Here is a 17490-nt window from a genome sequence, read left to right as displayed (position 1 = left end):
GACGGGCTGTGTTAAAACGAAGAAACTTTCATTTTAGAGTGAGCCCAGGTTCCTCTCGACTTTTACTAGGCAACATTTCAGATGTATTCCAAAAATAGCTGTGTGTGTGCGGCGAAATAATGGCTATCTATGATCTTCCCAGGGGGCTTCTGAGGATGTATTTGTACTTGAAAGACAAAAAAGTTGGCCCCAGCACAAGGAAATAACCCTGAAGATCCACACACCGCCCAGGAAGCACAGGCTGCTTCTGGGCGCACTCTCTTCCCCGGCCGCTCCCAGCACACAAACGCAATTCCTACGCGGGCTGCCGTTTACTGAAGAGGAACACAGACCTCTGGGACTTTTGATGCCGCAAACTCCTGTTGCAGTGGCACTTCTTGCTGACTGAGACTTAAGTGGCCACATCACCAGTGGCTTCCTCTAGGAATTAAGTCAGGCAAAAAGATGCTTTTTACAAACAAAACTACGCACGTTCTCAGGGATTTGTACTGGTAATCAACACATCAGCGCCCCTTTAAGGAAAAGCAAGAATTCCAGCTTACTGGTTAAGAACAGAGTAAACTCTACACCCCAATAATGAAATAAGCGGGCTCAAGCAATTGACCAACAGGCATTTCTGCTTTCCTTCTGCCTGCCTTCCAGAAGCGACCAGGTCTCAGCGAGGGGACTTGGACGTGTGCAAATGAGCACACCAGACAGTCCAAGTTCTCACCTGAACCAACACCCCGGCCCTAAGTGTGCAAAGGAAGAGGATCCCCCAGGAAGAGATGAAGCCGCAGCCTTTCTTCTACACTACGGATTCCAGGCCAAGAGTCGGCCTCACGTGGCTCTGCCTGGAGGCGCACACCACCCTCGGCCTCCTGCCGTTGAGAACGTGAAGCCCAGTGGGCCGTGGCAGCAGCCCACCAAGAGGAAATGCCCACCACCGTGGAGCTGCAGCCCTGCCACAGGAGGGGTCACCAGACCTGCCTTCTCAGGTGCTAGGAGGTCTGACAAGTGACAAGAATAGCCATCAAGCTCACGGCAGGCTTTACATACAGAACAAACACCAGCGAGCCTTCAATTCCAGCAGGGACGCAACAAGAGAAGACAGGCTTTGAATGGGGCGATCTGAGTTTCAGAGGGAGAGAGGCGGGATGGCGAAGAGACACGGGCAGGTCTGTGAGAGCAGAGCAGCTGTTTCCTTGGGGAGCCAAGAGAGCCCCAGGACTGAAGCATTTTCAGATTCCACCTGCCGTGTGGGCCCAGGACACCCCAGGACTCCAGGGGTCCACCTGCTTCTCGGAAGCTCCCAGCCGTCCTAATGAGCCCCGTCCCCAGCAGGCCCGAGCCAGGCCATACCTTTCCTCTTCTCAGTGCTGATGTGGGTGAGGTTGAAGACGGTCAGGAACTTCTTCTTTTCTTCAAAGTTGGGGCTGTTGTTCATCTCGTCGGGACTGTAGCGGGTAGACAGCGCCAATCTCGGCGAAGGTGTCTGTCGCTTATTCTGAATCGTCGGGGGCGAGGGGCTTCTCTCTCTCAGCATCCGGCGTCGCTTCCTCCGCTTCTGGGTCAGCAATTCCTCCTTCTGCTGTTGGGTGGTCAAGCCAAAAAGTTGCAAAAACTCTAGCTTCTAGATTGGGAAAGAAAACAAATGAGTTTGAAACCACTGGCGGTGGCGTGCTTCCACTGTCTCAGGGGCCCCTCCTGGGGTCCTCAAAGCCCGTGTGCTGTGGCCAACTCTGTGTCGGCCAGTGAGGAGGACCCTGCCGGCATGCCTAGACACCTGCGGACAGCAGGGAAATGAAGCAGCGCAGGGGGATCCCAGTAAGTGTGGGATCAACTGGGACGGTGGGGAAGCCAAGAGGCAGACATCCATGTGGGCACCAGCAGTCCAGCCCATAGCCTGACAGCAGCAATGAGAGCTCAATACCTCAGAGGATGTGTCCAGTTTGAGGGGCGGCTGCTCGGCCACGCAGCGGAGGTGGGCCCTGACCTCCTCCTCATCACTCTCATCGTAAGAGTCATCCAGATCATAGTAGTAGCCTGGTGGCAAAAACACGTTTATTCAGCTAAGCAAGGAGCCTTGATTGACCAGTGGATGTGGGGTACCCCTGTGATGTGTGTGCAGACCCACCTGTCAGACCGGGCCCTGTTGGCCTCTTTGAGCACCCCAAAACCTGGATTCCTTTCATCCCAGGTGGAAAAGTGCATCAACCCCCTAGTCCTAGGATCTTTCAGGGATGGCAGGCACCAGACTCCCCTTGGACCCACAGCCCCCGAGTGGCCAGGCTGTCCCTGGGCTGACGCTGCTCCCTCAGCAGGGTACCATTCATCACACAGGCCCAGGGCCGTGTCCATGGCAACGCAAGGCTGTTTGTGCACATCCACTCCCTCCTGCTGGGGCCATCTGGGCCCATTTCCCAGCAGAGGAGAGGCACACTCGGGTCCCTGTCCTCTCAAAGGCACAGAGCACACATGCAAACGCACGTGCAGAGAGCAGCAGCAGAACCGCCGTACCCAAGGGCACCGGGGGACTCCCCCATTCTTCACAAGGTGAGCGGGGAAGAAAAATCCTCTTTGGGCCCTAAGCCTAGCCCAGACCAACACCCAGGAAGACCTGGCCCTGGCCCCAGATTCTGGCTAAAAGGCTCAATTCTATGTTGCACAGGCCCCAGGCTTCCAGCAGGAAAAAGGAAGCTGGTCTGGAGCCCTCGCTGCCTCCTGGTCAGATGGGGGTGCAAGTGGGGGACAGCCACTTTCACCCTGGGCCTGCTCACCTATTCTTGGCTCTTTGCAGAACCCAAGGAGCTGCTGGCTGGGGCGCCCCTCCCCTGGCAAGAGCAGGAGCCAGAGGTGGCCCGATCTCCCACCCTTGCCCCCACCCCGCCTGCCTGCAATTGATGGCGGCAGTCCCATATGAGGAGCCCCGCTGCGCCCAGGCCCACTCTCTCGACAGCTTCCTCCCGTTACACTGCACTATTAATATTTAAAACCATCTTATTAGCCTCTGTTCATCATTTATTAATTGTGCACGTCTGTAGAACTGTCTTTACAGACAGGCTTTGATTCGGCTTTTTGGGACAATATGCATTGTGGCAGGACAGGCAAGCAGCCCTGGGTGTGTCTCCCCAGCGGAGGTGTCAGGGAGCCACACAGATGCCAGGGACCTGCTCCCTGGCGCTGCTAGAGCCCCAGAGCTGTAAGCAGATGCAGGGGAGGGAGGGGCTGAGCAGGTGCCCTGCCGTTCCCCGGGGCTGGGAGGTCGGGACACCCAGGGAGAGCAGACCTTTCTCCTGGGCCTCTCGCCGCCTGCGCTCCTCCAGATCCAGCTTGCTGACCAGCCTCCGGCGCTGCTGCAGAAACTCATCGTAGATGTAGGCAGGGTCAGGGCCCCGTGGCGCTGGGGGCCGGTAGGGCGACCCCGGCTTCAGGGGCCCAGTGAGCTCCCCGAAGGTGGCTGGCTGGCTGAGGGAAGCCCGCTGCTGGCCCAGGATGGTCTGGGTGGACTTCTCGAGTTCAGCCAGGAAGGGCCCAGGCCCGTGAGGGAAGGTCTGGTGCTCCAGGTTCCCTGCCTCCCGTGGGGGCGGCTGGTACTTGTCCAGGGGGGTGGGCTCGCGCTTCCGGGGCCCCTCCTCTGCCTTTTCCGGGCAGTAGACCCGCTCCACCTTCACCAGCGGGACGGCCGCCTGGCGGCTGGGCTCGAACGGGGCAGGATGGCTGTGCAGAGGGTGGCTCTCAGGGGCCCGCCGTGTCTCCAGCGTGCTGTCCATCAGGGACACCGGGTTCCAGAGGGCTGTGGGCACCGAGTGGTGCTGAGGCTTGGGCGAGATGAGGGGCGGGGGCCCGCCAAAGTGCTGCGGGGGGTCTCGGCTGCCCGGTTCATGGCGGGTTGGTCCTGGCCTGGGGGGTAAACAGACCAAGCCATCAGTCACGGGAGAGCAGGGATGCCAGCCACCCCCGGGACTTCCAGGCTGCCTGCCAGAGCCCCGGTGCAGAGGCAGCCTCTGAGACGGCCCAGATGGGACCCGAGAGAGCCAGAGCTGGAGGGGCGTGAGGCCTCCTGAGCCCCTGGACAGGGGCTGGAGGGAAGGACACGCTTCCACGTGGCTCTACTTCCTCTTCGAACAACTCAAGGCAGCTACGCGTAACCGACTTATGAGAGGACACGGTGGGTGGACACTGCTGCTGAGAGCAGAGAAGGTCTCAGGCCCAGGCCAGACCTGCCATCTGTCGCGTTTCTCACTGGGACCTTGCAACAGCTCACTCTGCTCCACCACTTCCTGAATTCCTACAAACTCCATAAGGTCAGACCCTCACCTCTCTTCCTCAGGGAGATCCGTTCCGTAGAGAATAGAACAGGGCTCCTGTGCCCAGCTCCAGACACGCCCAGCAGTGGGCAGGTCATGGAGGGCAAGCTGGACACCTTCCACTGGGCCATTACTCCCCTCTCCTCACTGTCCTTGCAGACAGCAGCAAGACAGACAGGCTTCTGGGCCCGCTCAGCCCAGGGGGGTGGGGAGACCCATCTCTAGGGAGACCCTCACAGCCGGGGCGGGCCTGTGCTGCTGCTGGCCCCCAGTGGTCCCCGTCAAAACTGCAGCAAGGCCACGTGGTCCCAAACCAGCAGCTACACCCCAGGGTCTTCCAGAACTGGGGTCGGGGCCTGACCAGGGGGCCAGGCCACCCGCTGCAGCACGGCACCCCTCACATGCAGGCAGGGAGGGAACTGGAAGGGACCGCCCACCAGACAAGCAGCTCTGACAGCAGTTGGACTGAATGGCTCTTTCCTCAGTGCGTTTAAAACAAGATTCAACTCAGAAGGGGCTATTTGGCTGTTGTTTTTCTAAAGCTTATCTGTTTTTTTAAGGGAAGCTCCGTACTGCCCAGGCGACCCAGGTAAAAGTCTGAGGGGATGGAAGGAGCAGGGGCAGAGGCCACGGCAGGCATTTGACCAGGCTCTCTGAGCTCTCCCTGCCTGGCCAAAGGGGAGGGACATTCAACCACAGCCGCCACGGCTCCTCCTGGTTATTCGCGAGCCCAGGCTGGGAGACCGCCCCAGCGCCACTGCACCCCACTCAACGGAGGACAAGAGAACCATAGCAAGAAGGTGCGTGTCCTTACGCAAACAGCAAAGGAATAAAAGCCAGCAGCAGAATCATTTCATGCACTGCAGCCCAGCACTGAACGGTTTCCTAGCTCCTGGCACAAGGGCCCATCAGAACGTCAAGTTCGCACTGCTGCAGGGCCGAGCATGCTGCCAGCTCAGCTGGAGCAGAGGCCAGGCGAGGGTCAGGCGCCGTTTCCCCTCCACGCCCCAGGCCTGCACAGGGCCGCTAGGTCCTGAGACAGAGGCCAGCCCCGCTGGAGGCAGCAGCACACAGGCCTGTGCTTGCCTGGGATCCCGGGGCCCGAGCAGAGGAAGATGCCCTCGGGAGTCAGAGCACCCACATTTAATTCAGAGATGCCAGACATGGGCAGCTGCTCTCCCAGGGCCCTGGGAGCGAGCGGAGTTAGCGGGGCAGAGGGTGCTCACAGGCAGACGAGGCTGAGCCTTTGTGACGCCTCAGGGTGGGCCCAGAAAAGCAAAGGGGACCTCACTGGCCATGTCGGGCAGCACCGCCGTCGGCAGAGTGGGCTGGAGGCTGCAGGGAGAGCTGGCCGGGGGCCTGCGACAGCTCACTCCCAGTCACGCCCAATTCGCCAGCAAACCCCCTTGCTGCCCTACTCAGGGGACGCCAAGGCAGGGCTGGTGGACAGGCTGGCCGAGCCCAGGACACGGCAAGAACGCCCGGCAGCCAGCCAGAAGCCGGAGGAAGGAGGGAGCGAGCGAGCGGACACTAAAAACACCCCAGAAGCCAAGAGCTGGAAAGACCCTCAGAAATCTTCCCATCCACCCTCCTGTGTGCACAGCTGAGGAAACTGAAGCCCAGGAAGGAAAGCCGTGTCCAGTGTCACTGAGGCCTGGCCAGCTCCCCCCACCAGCGCTCCTGGAGGGCCTCAGCCCGGCCCTTCAGCAGCAGCCCTGGAGGGACGGGGGCTGGGGGACACTACACCAGGTGACAGCCAGACCAACAAGGGAGTGGGGAGGTCCACGGGGCGGCAGTAAGAAGCGGCCCAGCTCACAGGCAAGTGTCAGCAGCCGGGGGTCCCAGGGACAGGCACAGAGGCCTCCCGGGGAATCCTCTTATAAGGGAGCTGGGAACTGGGTACACTTTTTACTACAAAAGCAATAAAGTTAGTTTTTCATTTAAATAAAAATTAAAGGCAGTCCCTTTCTCATTAAAAAAAAGTTTGGGCTTGAAAGCAGAGGGAGACGGAAAGAGCTCTAACCATCAAAGCTTCTCCCTCATGCTCTGAGAGTGCCATGGGGACACACGCAGCGGGGTGGTGGGGGAAGGGCCCCTGGCTCTGGACACAGGCTTGGTTGGCCTCGTTAAATAGGGATGGGGCACCTCTGAGTGACCCTGGTTCCCCCTCAGAGTCTCTGCTTCCTTGTGGGCAAAACGGGATTAGAAGATGAAGATGAAATGGAACGAGACCACGGATCCAGGGCAATCCGCAGGTGCTCGATACGACTCTGAGCAAACCCGAGCGTGAAGACACCCACACCCCCTGCCCCTGTGGGATTCCCTCCCCGCCCCTGCAGGGCCCCACCTGGCGCTCTCCGGCCTGTGCTCTGCCTCCGGGGGCGCCGGGGGCCGGCCCATGTCCAGGTGCTGCTCCAGCACCTGCTGCCGGAACTCCGACACCTGTGACTGCCGGTCCTCCTTCTCCTGCCGCAGGCGCCGCTGCCGCGCCAGCCACTTCTCCTCCTCGTTGGTGCGCTGGATCAGAAGAGCCGTGGCGGCGCTGCTCCCCGGCAGAGAGAAGAGGCCGTGGTTGGAGAGCAGGCTGGGCACGGCGTGGTGGGGGGCGGGCGCCGGGTGCAAGGGGTGCGGCACGGGCTTGGGCGCCTGCAGGCCCGCGTCCTTCAGCTTCTCTGTGGGGAGAAAGGCCGTCACGGCGGGAGCTCGCATGCCAGGCCCAGCTGGCGACCGGCCCCTTTGCTCCTGCCCCCAACAGCCCTTCAAAAGGGTCCTTCCCACAGACAACCGACAGGGGCCTGAGGGGCGTGTGCAGGAAGCGCTCGGCCCAGGCAGATGCCGGTGGGCGCTGGAGCAGGCCGCGCAGTTCTCAGGAATCGTGCTGGCCGTTGAACCAGCTAATACTGAGAATCAGACTGTAAGTGCTTACAATAGAATAAAATACGTTAAAAACAAAGGTAAAAAAGTATTCTAAACCAGCACTTCCTAATGCTTTTGCTCCATTTTACCTCATGCATATTCTTGAACTCATCTATGCCTACTATATCTGAACCGTGGCCCTGTGCCTCTCTCTTCCCACTCCCTGTTCAGTGACATCAAGTCTGTGGCTTCACACTGGCCACAGTGTCACTCTTTGTGTCACAGAAGTTGGCAGACGGTGCAAAGTCAGGCCCTTCCCTGGAGAGCTGGTTGTCAGACTGACCAGCAGGCCACCACATCCAGCCCACACTCGGGTGGCACAGGGCTCTCCCTCCAGCACCCCCACCCCAGGGACCCAGGCTGGGCACCTGCTCGGGTGGGGGTCAACTGCTCCGAGGGCTTGACCCGCTCCTCCGTGGCGTGGCTCCGCAGCCCATGCAGCTCCGCCACAGGAAGGAAGGCTGGCTCCAGCGCCTTGGCCGCCAGCAGCTCCTTCTCACGGGCCCGCTGCTCCCGCTGGCGCTCCAGCTCCCGCTCCCGCTCCTTCTCGCGCTCGCGTTCTAGCTCCTTCTCCCGCTCGCGCTCCTTCTCCCGCTCGCGCTCCTTCTCCCGCTCCCGGTCAGCTTCCCGTTCCCGTTCTCGCTCCCGCTCCCGCCTCAGCTCCTCGTCCATCTGCAGCCTGCGAGGTGAGCGGGAAGAGATGGTGAACCCCACTGCAGAGGGTACAGGCGGGACCAGGGACAGTCTGTTCCAGAGAATTCCCAGGAGTGAGGAAGTGCCACCCAAGCCCAAGGCTCTGTGAAGGACCCCGCGTTCTAATCTGAAGAATGGAGGGAAATAAACAAGGTTCTGCCTTTGTTAACACGGTGGAAACTCAAGTCCACTGGATGGCAAGTTGCGTACAAACTCCCTAAGCATCGCCGAGTGCTCACATTAGGAGGCTGACGACTCTGAGCGCCACAAGGCCACGCACTGTCTAGGGGCTTGGAGCATCAACTGTCACCACCCCACTTTGCAGATGAGCAAACTGAGGACAGGAGTGGCTGAGGGGCCGCCAGCTACACGCAACTGGCTGAGCAGGCTTCAGCCTGGGCTTCTCCCCGCTCTGCGGCCCAGAGCAGGAGGAGCAGTGGGGGCTCTGGGCCGGCATGTTGCTCACCTCTCGGCGCTGAGGCTGGACATCCGCTCTGAGTGCAACGCTGCCAGCGACGAGTGGGAGAGCTCGGGCGGGTATCGGACCCCGGAGAGGTGGAGATGCATAGCCGACGGGTGCAGCGGGGGCAGGGAGCCAGGGGTGGGGATGGGATAGAAGGGGGACCGCAGGGCCGACAGGCAGTAGGAGTCGTCCATCCTGTGCAAGAAGACGAGGCCCAGTGAGCACCAAGGATAAACGGAAAAAAGGCAGGCCCCAGCCCTACGAGCAGGGGCCCCGGCCGGGGCCATCTATTGATCTGAGCACGCTGGACAGGGCAGAGGGACCATGGAGCCTCTACCAAGGCCAAGTAGATAGAGCCACGGCCACAGCCAGCCCCAAAGCCCCGTACCAACAGAGGCACCAGGTGCCAACAACTCAGGGCTGAGGCCCTGCCTGCTACCCCTCAGCTCAGCCAGGCCAGGCCAGCATGGCCCAGTGGAGAGGCCCTTCCGGGTCTGTGGGAGGAACAGTTCACATCATAACTACAGACTCGTCAGGTTGGGGTTCAGGAAGCTTCTACACAAAGCAGTGACATGGCATGCATTTCCACCAGGTAGCTGGTTACACAGCAAAGGAGTCTCTCTTCTACCTAAAACCACGTGCTGTCTACTAATGTTGTGTGCACTGGCGGAGCCATGATGAGAGGGAGGAGCGGGGGAAAGGACAGCTCCAACAATGAGGAGAACTTTCTCCCAGGAGCAGACTCCTAACAGCTAATGCAGAAGGCTGTGGTGGGGGCCGCTCTGGGCCCCAGTGGGGTTCCACTGTGCCATAAGCAGACCACTGGCTGGACACGAGAGCAGGTCGGGTGATGGCCCTGGGTGGGGACTGTGGTGGGGGTAGTCTTAGGACGCCTCACCTGAAGGCCGGGTGGGGGAAGGGGTGCGGGGCCAGGTAGCCAGGGTGGTAGTAGGCAGCGGCAGTGGCCGGGTCCAGGCCGAGGGGAGGTAGGGAGGACATGCGGAGGTCCTCGGTGGTGTGGTAGGGCCGGAAGCTCCTCAGGTAGTCCTCGGTCACTGTGCTGGGGGGCACCACATGGTGCACAGGCCGCTGGAGGCTACAGGCAGGACGGACAGGAAAGGACAAGACAGAGGTGAGCGGAATGCCTGCTCCAGGCTGGGAAGTGGGCCGCCTCTGCATGCCCCTCCCAGAAGGAGGGGTCTCCAGGCACAGGTGCTGGCTCTCACCGACAACATGCCAGATCTGCAAGGAGGCCCGGGCACAGGGGTGGGCAACTACTGCTCCTTGAGCTCACCTGGCCCCTTGCTGTCCTCACCAGCAGGTTAGACCTGTTACCTGCAGCCTGGGGGACCCCTGATCCTAGGAACCCAGGGTTCAGGCAGTGGGAGAGAGGCGGCCATCACCTCAGTATGGAAACAGACAGCAGGCGCAGACGGGGCCACAGGCCTGGGGCTGAGCCACCATCTCGCAGCTCCCAGCCTCAGCTGGTGCAGACCCAGGCTGCCAGACAAGGTGACCAAAGCCTCAGAGCCAGCCTCAGGGACCCAGACCTGAGCATGCGTGTGCGCCCATCCCTCCAAACCCTCATTCACAAACTTACTTGAGTGGTGGGAAGCGGGAATCCTGCACGACTGGGCTGGGGGAGATGCCGAAAGGGTAGGGCGTGCTGAGCAGGTGGGAGGGGATGGCCGGGCCCCCCGCCTTCTCCTGGGGCAGTGGCGGCTCCACGATGAGGCGTTCCCGACCGCCGCTGCTGCCCCGAGAGCCAGTGTCCTGTTGGAGAGCAGGGAGCAGTGGGTCAGGGTGGAGGGCTGGGGAGGGCTGCCCGCAGGACAGGCTGGATCTCCATCCAAACGCACAGGAAGGCTCCAGCTCAGTGCACGTTCCTGAGACGTCCTTTCCTGACGGTTTTCTACCCAAACCCGCTGTATACATGTTACGGGAGGCAGAACGGTGAGAAGGGAGAACACGGGTTCCAACGACAGGCAGGTCCAGGCTGAAACCCACCCGGGGAGCTGTTCTGTCCTCAGTGCAACGGGAAAAAACGAAACTTCCCTCCAGGAAAACTGGGGTCACCTGGATGAGCACCCGTGAGGGCTCCCCGCCTCACACAACTCCCACGCCCTCCCTGCTGGCATGGGTTCCCCATAGGCCACACCAGCTGCAAACCTGGGGGGAGTTGGGTGACACTGAGCCCGGCACCCCAGGCAGCTCCACACCGCAGCAGGGCACGACAGAACCATCCAGAGACCCCGCCTGCTGAGCACCAGCACACACAGGCATCCCCCAAGGGCTGAGGTGTCAGCTGTGCCGACGGCTGCCAGCCTGCATCACAGACACCCTGCCCTGCTGGTGCCCACAGAGGGATGTGGACGAAAAGCTGGCACTGCCCCTGGGCTGAACATGCCAGTCTGCCCCCTGCCAACCCCTGGGGTGGCCCTGGCACTGGCCAGAGCAGGCAGCTGCGGGGCCTCAACTGGCCCGACTTGTCTGGAGGCACCTTTGCACACACTGGTGAAGGGCTGTGTGCTGCAGCCCCACCCGCTTTGGACGCCTGGACAGAGTGACCTGGGGCCTGGCCAGGGAGGCGGACCCCGGGGAACCAGAAAACGGGCTCACTCAGGGCAGGAATGGGGAGAAGGAGGACCCTGGGCAAGACCAAGGGCAGGGCATGCCACCCCCGTACACACAGACGACGTGCTGCACGCCTGTCCACAGGAGTGTCCAGACCCGAGGACACAGACCATCAAAGGGTTCTGACCATTCTTGTCATTTGAGTGGCTGAAAGGCAGCCAGGCAGCAGCACTCAGAGAGTGTTAACCGTGGTCAGCAGGGTCTTGCTCTCGATTCTGGAGCAGCTGCCGGCCTGGGGCTCTATCCTGCGACAGCCCTTCTTGGCTGAACAGCCCTTCTTGGCTGAAGGTGAGGACGACAGCAGCCTGGGCCTGCCCTGAGCCCTGGGGGCACTTGGAGGCAGTGGCCACAGGCTCCCCTGAGCCCTAAGAGCTTGCTGGCACATCCCTGCCCACGTGCTGGCATGGCCCTCTGCTCATGGCGGGGTCCTCATGGGTTCAAGATGTCAGACTCGCCCTTCCCAGAAGGGGTGTTCATGTGGCGGCGTCAACTGTGGGACACACACGCACACCAACATTCTTGGTCACCCCCTGGCCAGATTTGCACAACGCCCCCTCCCCCCGTGTCAGGTCTGGCCACTCGTGATCAGATGGTGAACCAGGGCTCAGAGGAAGCAGGTGGCGCTTGCAGGGGCACAAGCCCACATCCACCGAGTTCCCGCCATGCCACAAAACACCCAACGCCTGATAACAAGGGGGACCGCAGGCTCGGTCTCCTGAGTTGGCAGCTAAGGATAAGAAGCCTTTCCAGGAATGAGCACTGGACACGGGCCAGGGACCGAGAAGGGTCCCATCCCAGACCTGAGGGGCAGGCGCCGAGGCTGAGGCCGCCCCCGAGGAGAAGCCTCGCTCCCTGCTCCACCCCTCTGTCCTGCCGTCCGGCCTACTCCGTCAGAGCGGGGAGACCGGGAGGCAGAGGCCCCAGCGTATCCAGCTCCACGTGTGGATGGCAAGGGACGGACAGCCACAGCCACCCCCCCGCCTGGTAGCCCCTCTGTCTTCACAGCAGCAGACGGTGACACCAGAGCAGGCCGCTGACGGGGCTGAGCCAGCAGAGAAGGGCCCATCCGTCAGGCGTATTTACCAACACGCGGTGCCAGGCAGCCAGCGCGCCCTCCACGGTCCTCCAGAAGACACATCAGCGATAATTAATTGAAGGAGACAGGCCGCTGATTGGAATTTTTAATGAGCAGCAACATCTGCTCCCTTCCCATGTGCTGGCGCGGCCCTGCGCTCCCAGTGGGGTCCTCGCGGGTTGACGAACTCCACACCTCCCCCTCCCCAGAAGGGCTGTGCACACGGCGGGGTCGAGGGCAGGGGGCAGGACACACGCGCACCCGCACTCTAGGTCAGAGCAGGGAGCCCAACTCCTGTCCTCCAGATGCCTGTGCGGACAGCAGGAAGAACTCCCGCCTTAAGGGACGGCTCCTGTCTGGTCCTAGAGACCCTAGACGAGTCCCGTAACTGCCCCAGGCCTCAGTTTCCCCATCCATTGAATGCGCCCATCACAGCAGCAGGTCACAGAGCAGCGGGAGGGCTGCACAGACGTAAGTGGGAAGCAGGCTGAAGCATCAGCATGGGGGTCTTGCACACGGCACGTGCACCCCCAAGCCGCCATCATCCCCCCCGCACTCCTCCCCACTTCCCCTCCCATCTACACTATGGAGCGAGGGGCTATTCCAGGTCAGGGCTCGCTGGGCTCTCCCTCACACCCCTCACCCAGCCGGGCGCAGGGCCAGGCTAGCAAAGTGCCAAACGCCTGTGAAGAGGAGGCGTGAGACCTGGAACCCACCCACTCCAGGGTCTGCCCCTCGCTGCGGCCAGTGTGGGGCGGAGGCCCTGTGCCCAAGGTCTGGGATGCACTGAAAGGGGCCAGCATGGCCCTCAGATGCTCTCTGGACGGGGACAAGGTAGGCGAAGCCTTAGGACCCCAGGTGTCACGGCAGCCTCCCAGGTGACCTCTGAGATCAGCACTGATGGGAGCCTGGGCTTTGCCCCAGGCTGGTAGCGAGGCCCCCTCCCCTGGGGACGGAGCAGGGGGGGAAGATGGCAGCCAAGGGTCTCGACCATCAACCCAGGACAGCAGAGCCCTTGGAGGAACCTCGACCGGAGGACAACATCCAGGAGAAGCTCTGGGCAGGCCAGGCCATCCCTGCTCCACGTGCTGCTGGCACCGTTTGCTGAATCTAACAGCAGAGTGAGGGGCCCGAGCACACCATCCCGGCTCGGAGACGCCCCCAGAAGCCCCCTTCGCCCCTCGGCAGGACAAAGCCCTGCTTGAAGGCGGCTGGGCCAGATGGCACCTTCCCAGCCTCGCCAAGGACAAACAAGGAGCGGGGGGCGGTGGAACCTGGCGGGGGGAGGGCCGGCGGGCAGGGGGTTCAGTGGGCCAGACCCCGCGCCTCCCGTCTTGCAGAAGGCCTGCCAAGCTGCAACAGGCACCAGGAAGGAGGTCAGCCCAGCCAGAGCGCACAGGGGCTGTCCAGGGCAGGAGGGCCGAGCGGCCCCGGCCCAGAAGGCTCACTGGCCACTTCACTGTACCCAAGCAGTGGCAGCCAGGCCGGCCTCAAGGAGCATCTGTGGGCAGCTTTTATTTCTGAGCAGCGGCTGCAGGCGCAGCTGTAGCAACGAAAGGAAGAAGGACACGGGGGAGGCAAATCCTTCATTCTCTGGTGATTAGGGAGAGGTTTCCGTCAGGCAGGCAGGACATGCCCTGTTAGCTTTAAAATAGACCATTTTTCATTTCGTCTGTCTTTTCACAGCTCCCACTACCTGGGAAATACGGGTGACCCCGGTGAAGGGGCCCAGAGGCCCCCCTACTCCCCGCTATGAGTCATGGGCTGCGACTTCAGGACGTGACTCCCCTCCGCCCTCCCCAGAAGGATTAAACTCTCCGCTGAGCCTTTGTGAGGGAGCCGCTGAGCCATACATCATCTGCTAATCCAGTCCCTTCCGGCCGCCCGCCCCGGTGGCAGGAGCTGCATGAACCGCGCTGGGAGACGGCCGGAGCACACCTCCCCCGGCCCCTTCTCCGGGGTTACTAAATGTTCTGGAGGCAGTTAAGACCCTCCATGTAGGGCGGCGAATCTCCAGAATGTTTACAAGGCGCCCACGGTCCTGCTGGCAGGGGATTCCTCTCAGGTGGGAGCGAAAGGGACAATTCTGGCCACAAGCCAGGGTCGAGCCAGGAACACGACAGGACCAGAAGCCGCCTGGGCCCGAGCGAGTCAGAAGAGGCAGGGGGCACGGCTTTTCGAGGCAGGTGGCTAGGGCCCCTCAGTAGGCACGAGAGTCTGATGAAGACCCCTCGTCCTCCCTCAACCCAGGACCAGGGGCAATCAGGCTGCTCCAAACCCCTCTGGCTGGAAGCTGCCCGCCAGGCCCTCCCATCTTGAAACTGCACGCAAGGGAGGGGCGGGAACAAAGCCAAGATGGGCACAGGGGACCTCAGCCAGGTGATGACCCGGGGGGTCCCAGGCCACGGCTGTTTCCAGGGACTTAGGGATCCCCGCTGGGTTCCTTGAGGATTCTCTCTCTAGGTCAGGGCCTAAGGGATTCCCCCACATCCAGGGGCAGAGGAGAGACAGACCCTGAGTGATGCCCACCGCCCCCACCCCAACGGGAAACACAGATTAGCGCCATGGAGCCTGGGAGCGCAGGAGGCCAGACCGTTGAGCTTTGCGTAAGTACACTCTGTGATGTTCACAACGACGAAATTGCCTAACGAAGCAATTCTCAGAATGTGTCCCCGTCGTTAAGTGACGCACAACTGTATTTTTCTAAGTGGTGACATCCCTCTAGGAACTAGGCAAGAAAATCCAGGGGAGAAGTACAGTGACAGCATTCTTAATCAGGGAAGGGCCCCTCCAAGCTTGGAGGGCGGGGGCGAGGGGAGCGAGGCAGGCGGGAGCAGCCCCCAGCAGCGGCCACATCCAGGGACTCCCCCAAGTGTGGGCAAGGGCGCCCTCAGCGGGCTTCAAATGTAAGATAGAGGCGTGAAAATGTGGGCTGGCATTTTCCTCTCTCAATTTCTTGTTTGAGCAATAGCATAATAATAACAGCTAACGTTCACCAAGCGTCTGCGGCAGGCAAACACAGTTTTAAGCAAAATCCATATCTTGAAATGCCAAGCCCCAGCACCTCAGAATGTGACTCTATTTGCAGATGTGGTCTAAGAGGTGATTAAGGTGAATGAGATCATCAGGGTGGCCCTGACCCACTAGACCTGGGGTCCTTCGAGGAAGAGGCCATCAGGACACAGACACGCACGGGGGGATGACCACATGGGGACAACATGGCTGTCTACACACCAAGGAGAGAGGCCTCAGGAAAAACCAGCCCCGCTGACCCTGTGACCTCACCCATGCAGCCTCCAGAAGCGGGAGGGGATAAACCTCTGGTGTGTGAGCCCTGGCTGGCCTGTGGCGCTCGGCTGTGCAACCCAGATGACAAGCACCCTCCAGTTTGCTTAATCTGCACAGACCCTCCAGGGACGTGCTGCTGTCACCCTGATTTTGGAGGCAAGGTGACAGAGGCTCAGGAGAGTACGAGTTGGGGGGTGGTGACAGCTCTGAACCCCAAAATCTAGTCCTCCCCTGCGGGAGGCCACCATCCTACACTGTGACCTGTGGCCACAGGCAGCTCCACCCACACGCCCGGGGCGCTCACCTGCCGGCTCTCGCTCCTCCAGACGCCGTTGACAGTCTTGGTCGGGGCGATGGTCACCACGGGGGGTGTGCTGGGGACGCTGTGGCCCCCAGGGGGGACGATGATGGGGCCCATGGGCACGCGCTTCGGCGTGCTGGCAGGGGAGCTGTGGTTGGTGGCTGGGGAGGACACGGGGGACGAGTCGCTGCTCAGTGAAGACCCTGTGGGAGGAGGACACGGCAGCCTGAGTCGGAGTCGCGGCCATACCACAGCCACGCCGCCCCCCACATGTCCACGATCCACAGATTCAGAGACGGGCCGGTGTTTGGCTCACGCTCCCCCGAGCCCCGTGTCCAGTGCAGGCCAAACAGGAAACCCCCAGATTTTATCACATCACAGCAGAGCTGCAACTGGTGCCAGGCAGCGGGTGGGCCAGGGGCACACGCTCTCCCACAGCCACTGCCTCCAGCCGCCCAGCCCCACGGTCATGGCTCTGCTGGCCAGGGGGAGGCAGAGATGGAACTGAACACTCCTCCTTAGCGACTTGGGGTGCCAGCCTTGGTCTGGGTGGATCTGGTGTGGAGGCCGCTGGTGACAGTCCCAAGGAGTGGCCTGGGGACATCCCACCTCACTCTTGGACTTGAGGGGCAAAGGGTGACCCCTCTGTGCAGGTACCATTGGGCACCTTCTGTCTCCAAGAGCCCCACTCGGGGCCCCTGCAGCCCTACGGAGGGGAGGGCAGCAGGAGTCAGCACAGGCCCCCTTTCAGCAGGAGCAGCCCAGCGGCTTCCAGCATCCTCCCCAGATTTTGCTCAGAACTCGTCTCATCGCAGAGATCAAGGGACCCTCGTCTGGTCTCCACATCCTCTCACACGGCCACACTCACACTACCAAACAAAACCCTGGCTTACAGGGCAGGTGGTACGGCCCACGGCTCAGGGGACCCTGAGACAATGTTACAGCTGCTGAGCCATCGCCGAGATGAACCATGTGGCGTGCTCCGTTCCCTGCCCCAGAGGGTCCAGCAGCCAAGCACAGCCTCAGCAGTGTGACCAGCAGGCAGAGCGGCTGGACGCCGAGGCCCCACGGACGCCAGGACAGAGCTTTGCCCTGAGCAAGGTGCTTCCGTCCAGGCCTCTTCAAGGTGGCTCCTAGGCTTGTGTACAGCTTGCGCAACTGTACAGGGCAGCCTCATGGGGAGACACCTGGTCCAGCCAGATCTGCCCTCACCCAACTCACAGGCCGCGACCCAGAGCAGCCCGATGCTGCATTCTGCTCAGCCACCCTGAGAACAACGACCAGGCCAGGCGCCCCCTCACTCCCAGCTCACACCCGTCAGTGCTCACCTAGGTGGGCAGCGAGGAGTCACCCGATGGCCACTGCCCCTGAGGTGTGACCTCTGATTCCCCAGACAGACCTGCCAACTGTGGCCCACACCTCAGGAATTCTGCAACCCCCAGCTGGCCAGGCCAAGCCCCTGACAGCTCTAAGCCCACTAACAGGGGAGGGCCAATGGGACACCACGGGCCACCTTCACTCTGCACTGGGGATAGCCTTTGTGGTTTTGAAACCAGCGGGGTCTGGCCAAGTCGGTGAGGCCCACCCGGGAAGCCAGTTTTAGGACTGCTGTGGGAGGCTGGTCATGCGCTGATGCAGCCAGCCTGGGCCCCGTGGTTCCAGAACGGCCCCCAGGTGCTGGTGGCTGCTGTGCACTCTGACGAGCCACGGAAACCCTGAGAGTAAGTCGGGAGGGGTAGGCAGCACGGCACGCAAACCCTCGCCCAGGCTCATGCAACTTCAGGAAATTGGCTGCATCTTCCCAACACCCTACCTGGTGGCCCCACTCCTG

At 61.5% G+C, this 17490-nt stretch overlaps 1 protein-coding gene and 1 long non-coding RNA gene across 13 annotated transcripts in view; one reads left to right on the top strand and one right to left on the bottom strand.

Annotated features, from left to right (window-relative positions):
- GSE1 (Gse1 coiled-coil protein) overlaps positions 1 to 17490 on the bottom strand; it is a 408425-nt gene that overhangs the window by 10971 nt on the left and 379964 nt on the right. For all 12 annotated transcript variants that reach the window (XM_070612426.1, XM_070612425.1, XM_070612427.1 and 9 more), the window contains 9 exons: positions 15663 to 15862; positions 9962 to 10134; positions 9260 to 9457; positions 8365 to 8556; positions 7574 to 7884; positions 6637 to 6961; positions 3269 to 3882; positions 1913 to 2025; positions 1342 to 1612 (listed from right to left, as the gene is read on the bottom strand). In XM_070612426.1, coding sequence (XP_070468527.1) covers positions 1342 to 1612; positions 1913 to 2025; positions 3269 to 3882; positions 6637 to 6961; positions 7574 to 7884; positions 8365 to 8556; positions 9260 to 9457; positions 9962 to 10134; positions 15663 to 15862 — 2397 coding nt within the window. The remainder of the gene's footprint in view (positions 1 to 1341; positions 1613 to 1912; positions 2026 to 3268; positions 3883 to 6636; positions 6962 to 7573; positions 7885 to 8364; positions 8557 to 9259; positions 9458 to 9961; positions 10135 to 15662; positions 15863 to 17490) is intronic.
- Positions 4117 to 6245, top strand: LOC139082240 (uncharacterized). Its single transcript, XR_011538042.1, has 3 exons — positions 4117 to 4286; positions 4850 to 5089; positions 5712 to 6245. It is a non-coding gene; the product is annotated as an uncharacterized lncRNA (long non-coding RNA).

The sequence above is a fragment of the Equus przewalskii genome, chromosome 3, assembly GCF_037783145.1.
Source record: "Equus przewalskii isolate Varuska chromosome 3, EquPr2, whole genome shotgun sequence".
Lineage (NCBI taxonomy): Eukaryota > Metazoa > Chordata > Mammalia > Perissodactyla > Equidae > Equus > Equus przewalskii.
The sequence above is the reverse complement of the archived record's forward strand: the minus strand, read 5'-3'. Positions and strand labels throughout refer to the sequence as shown.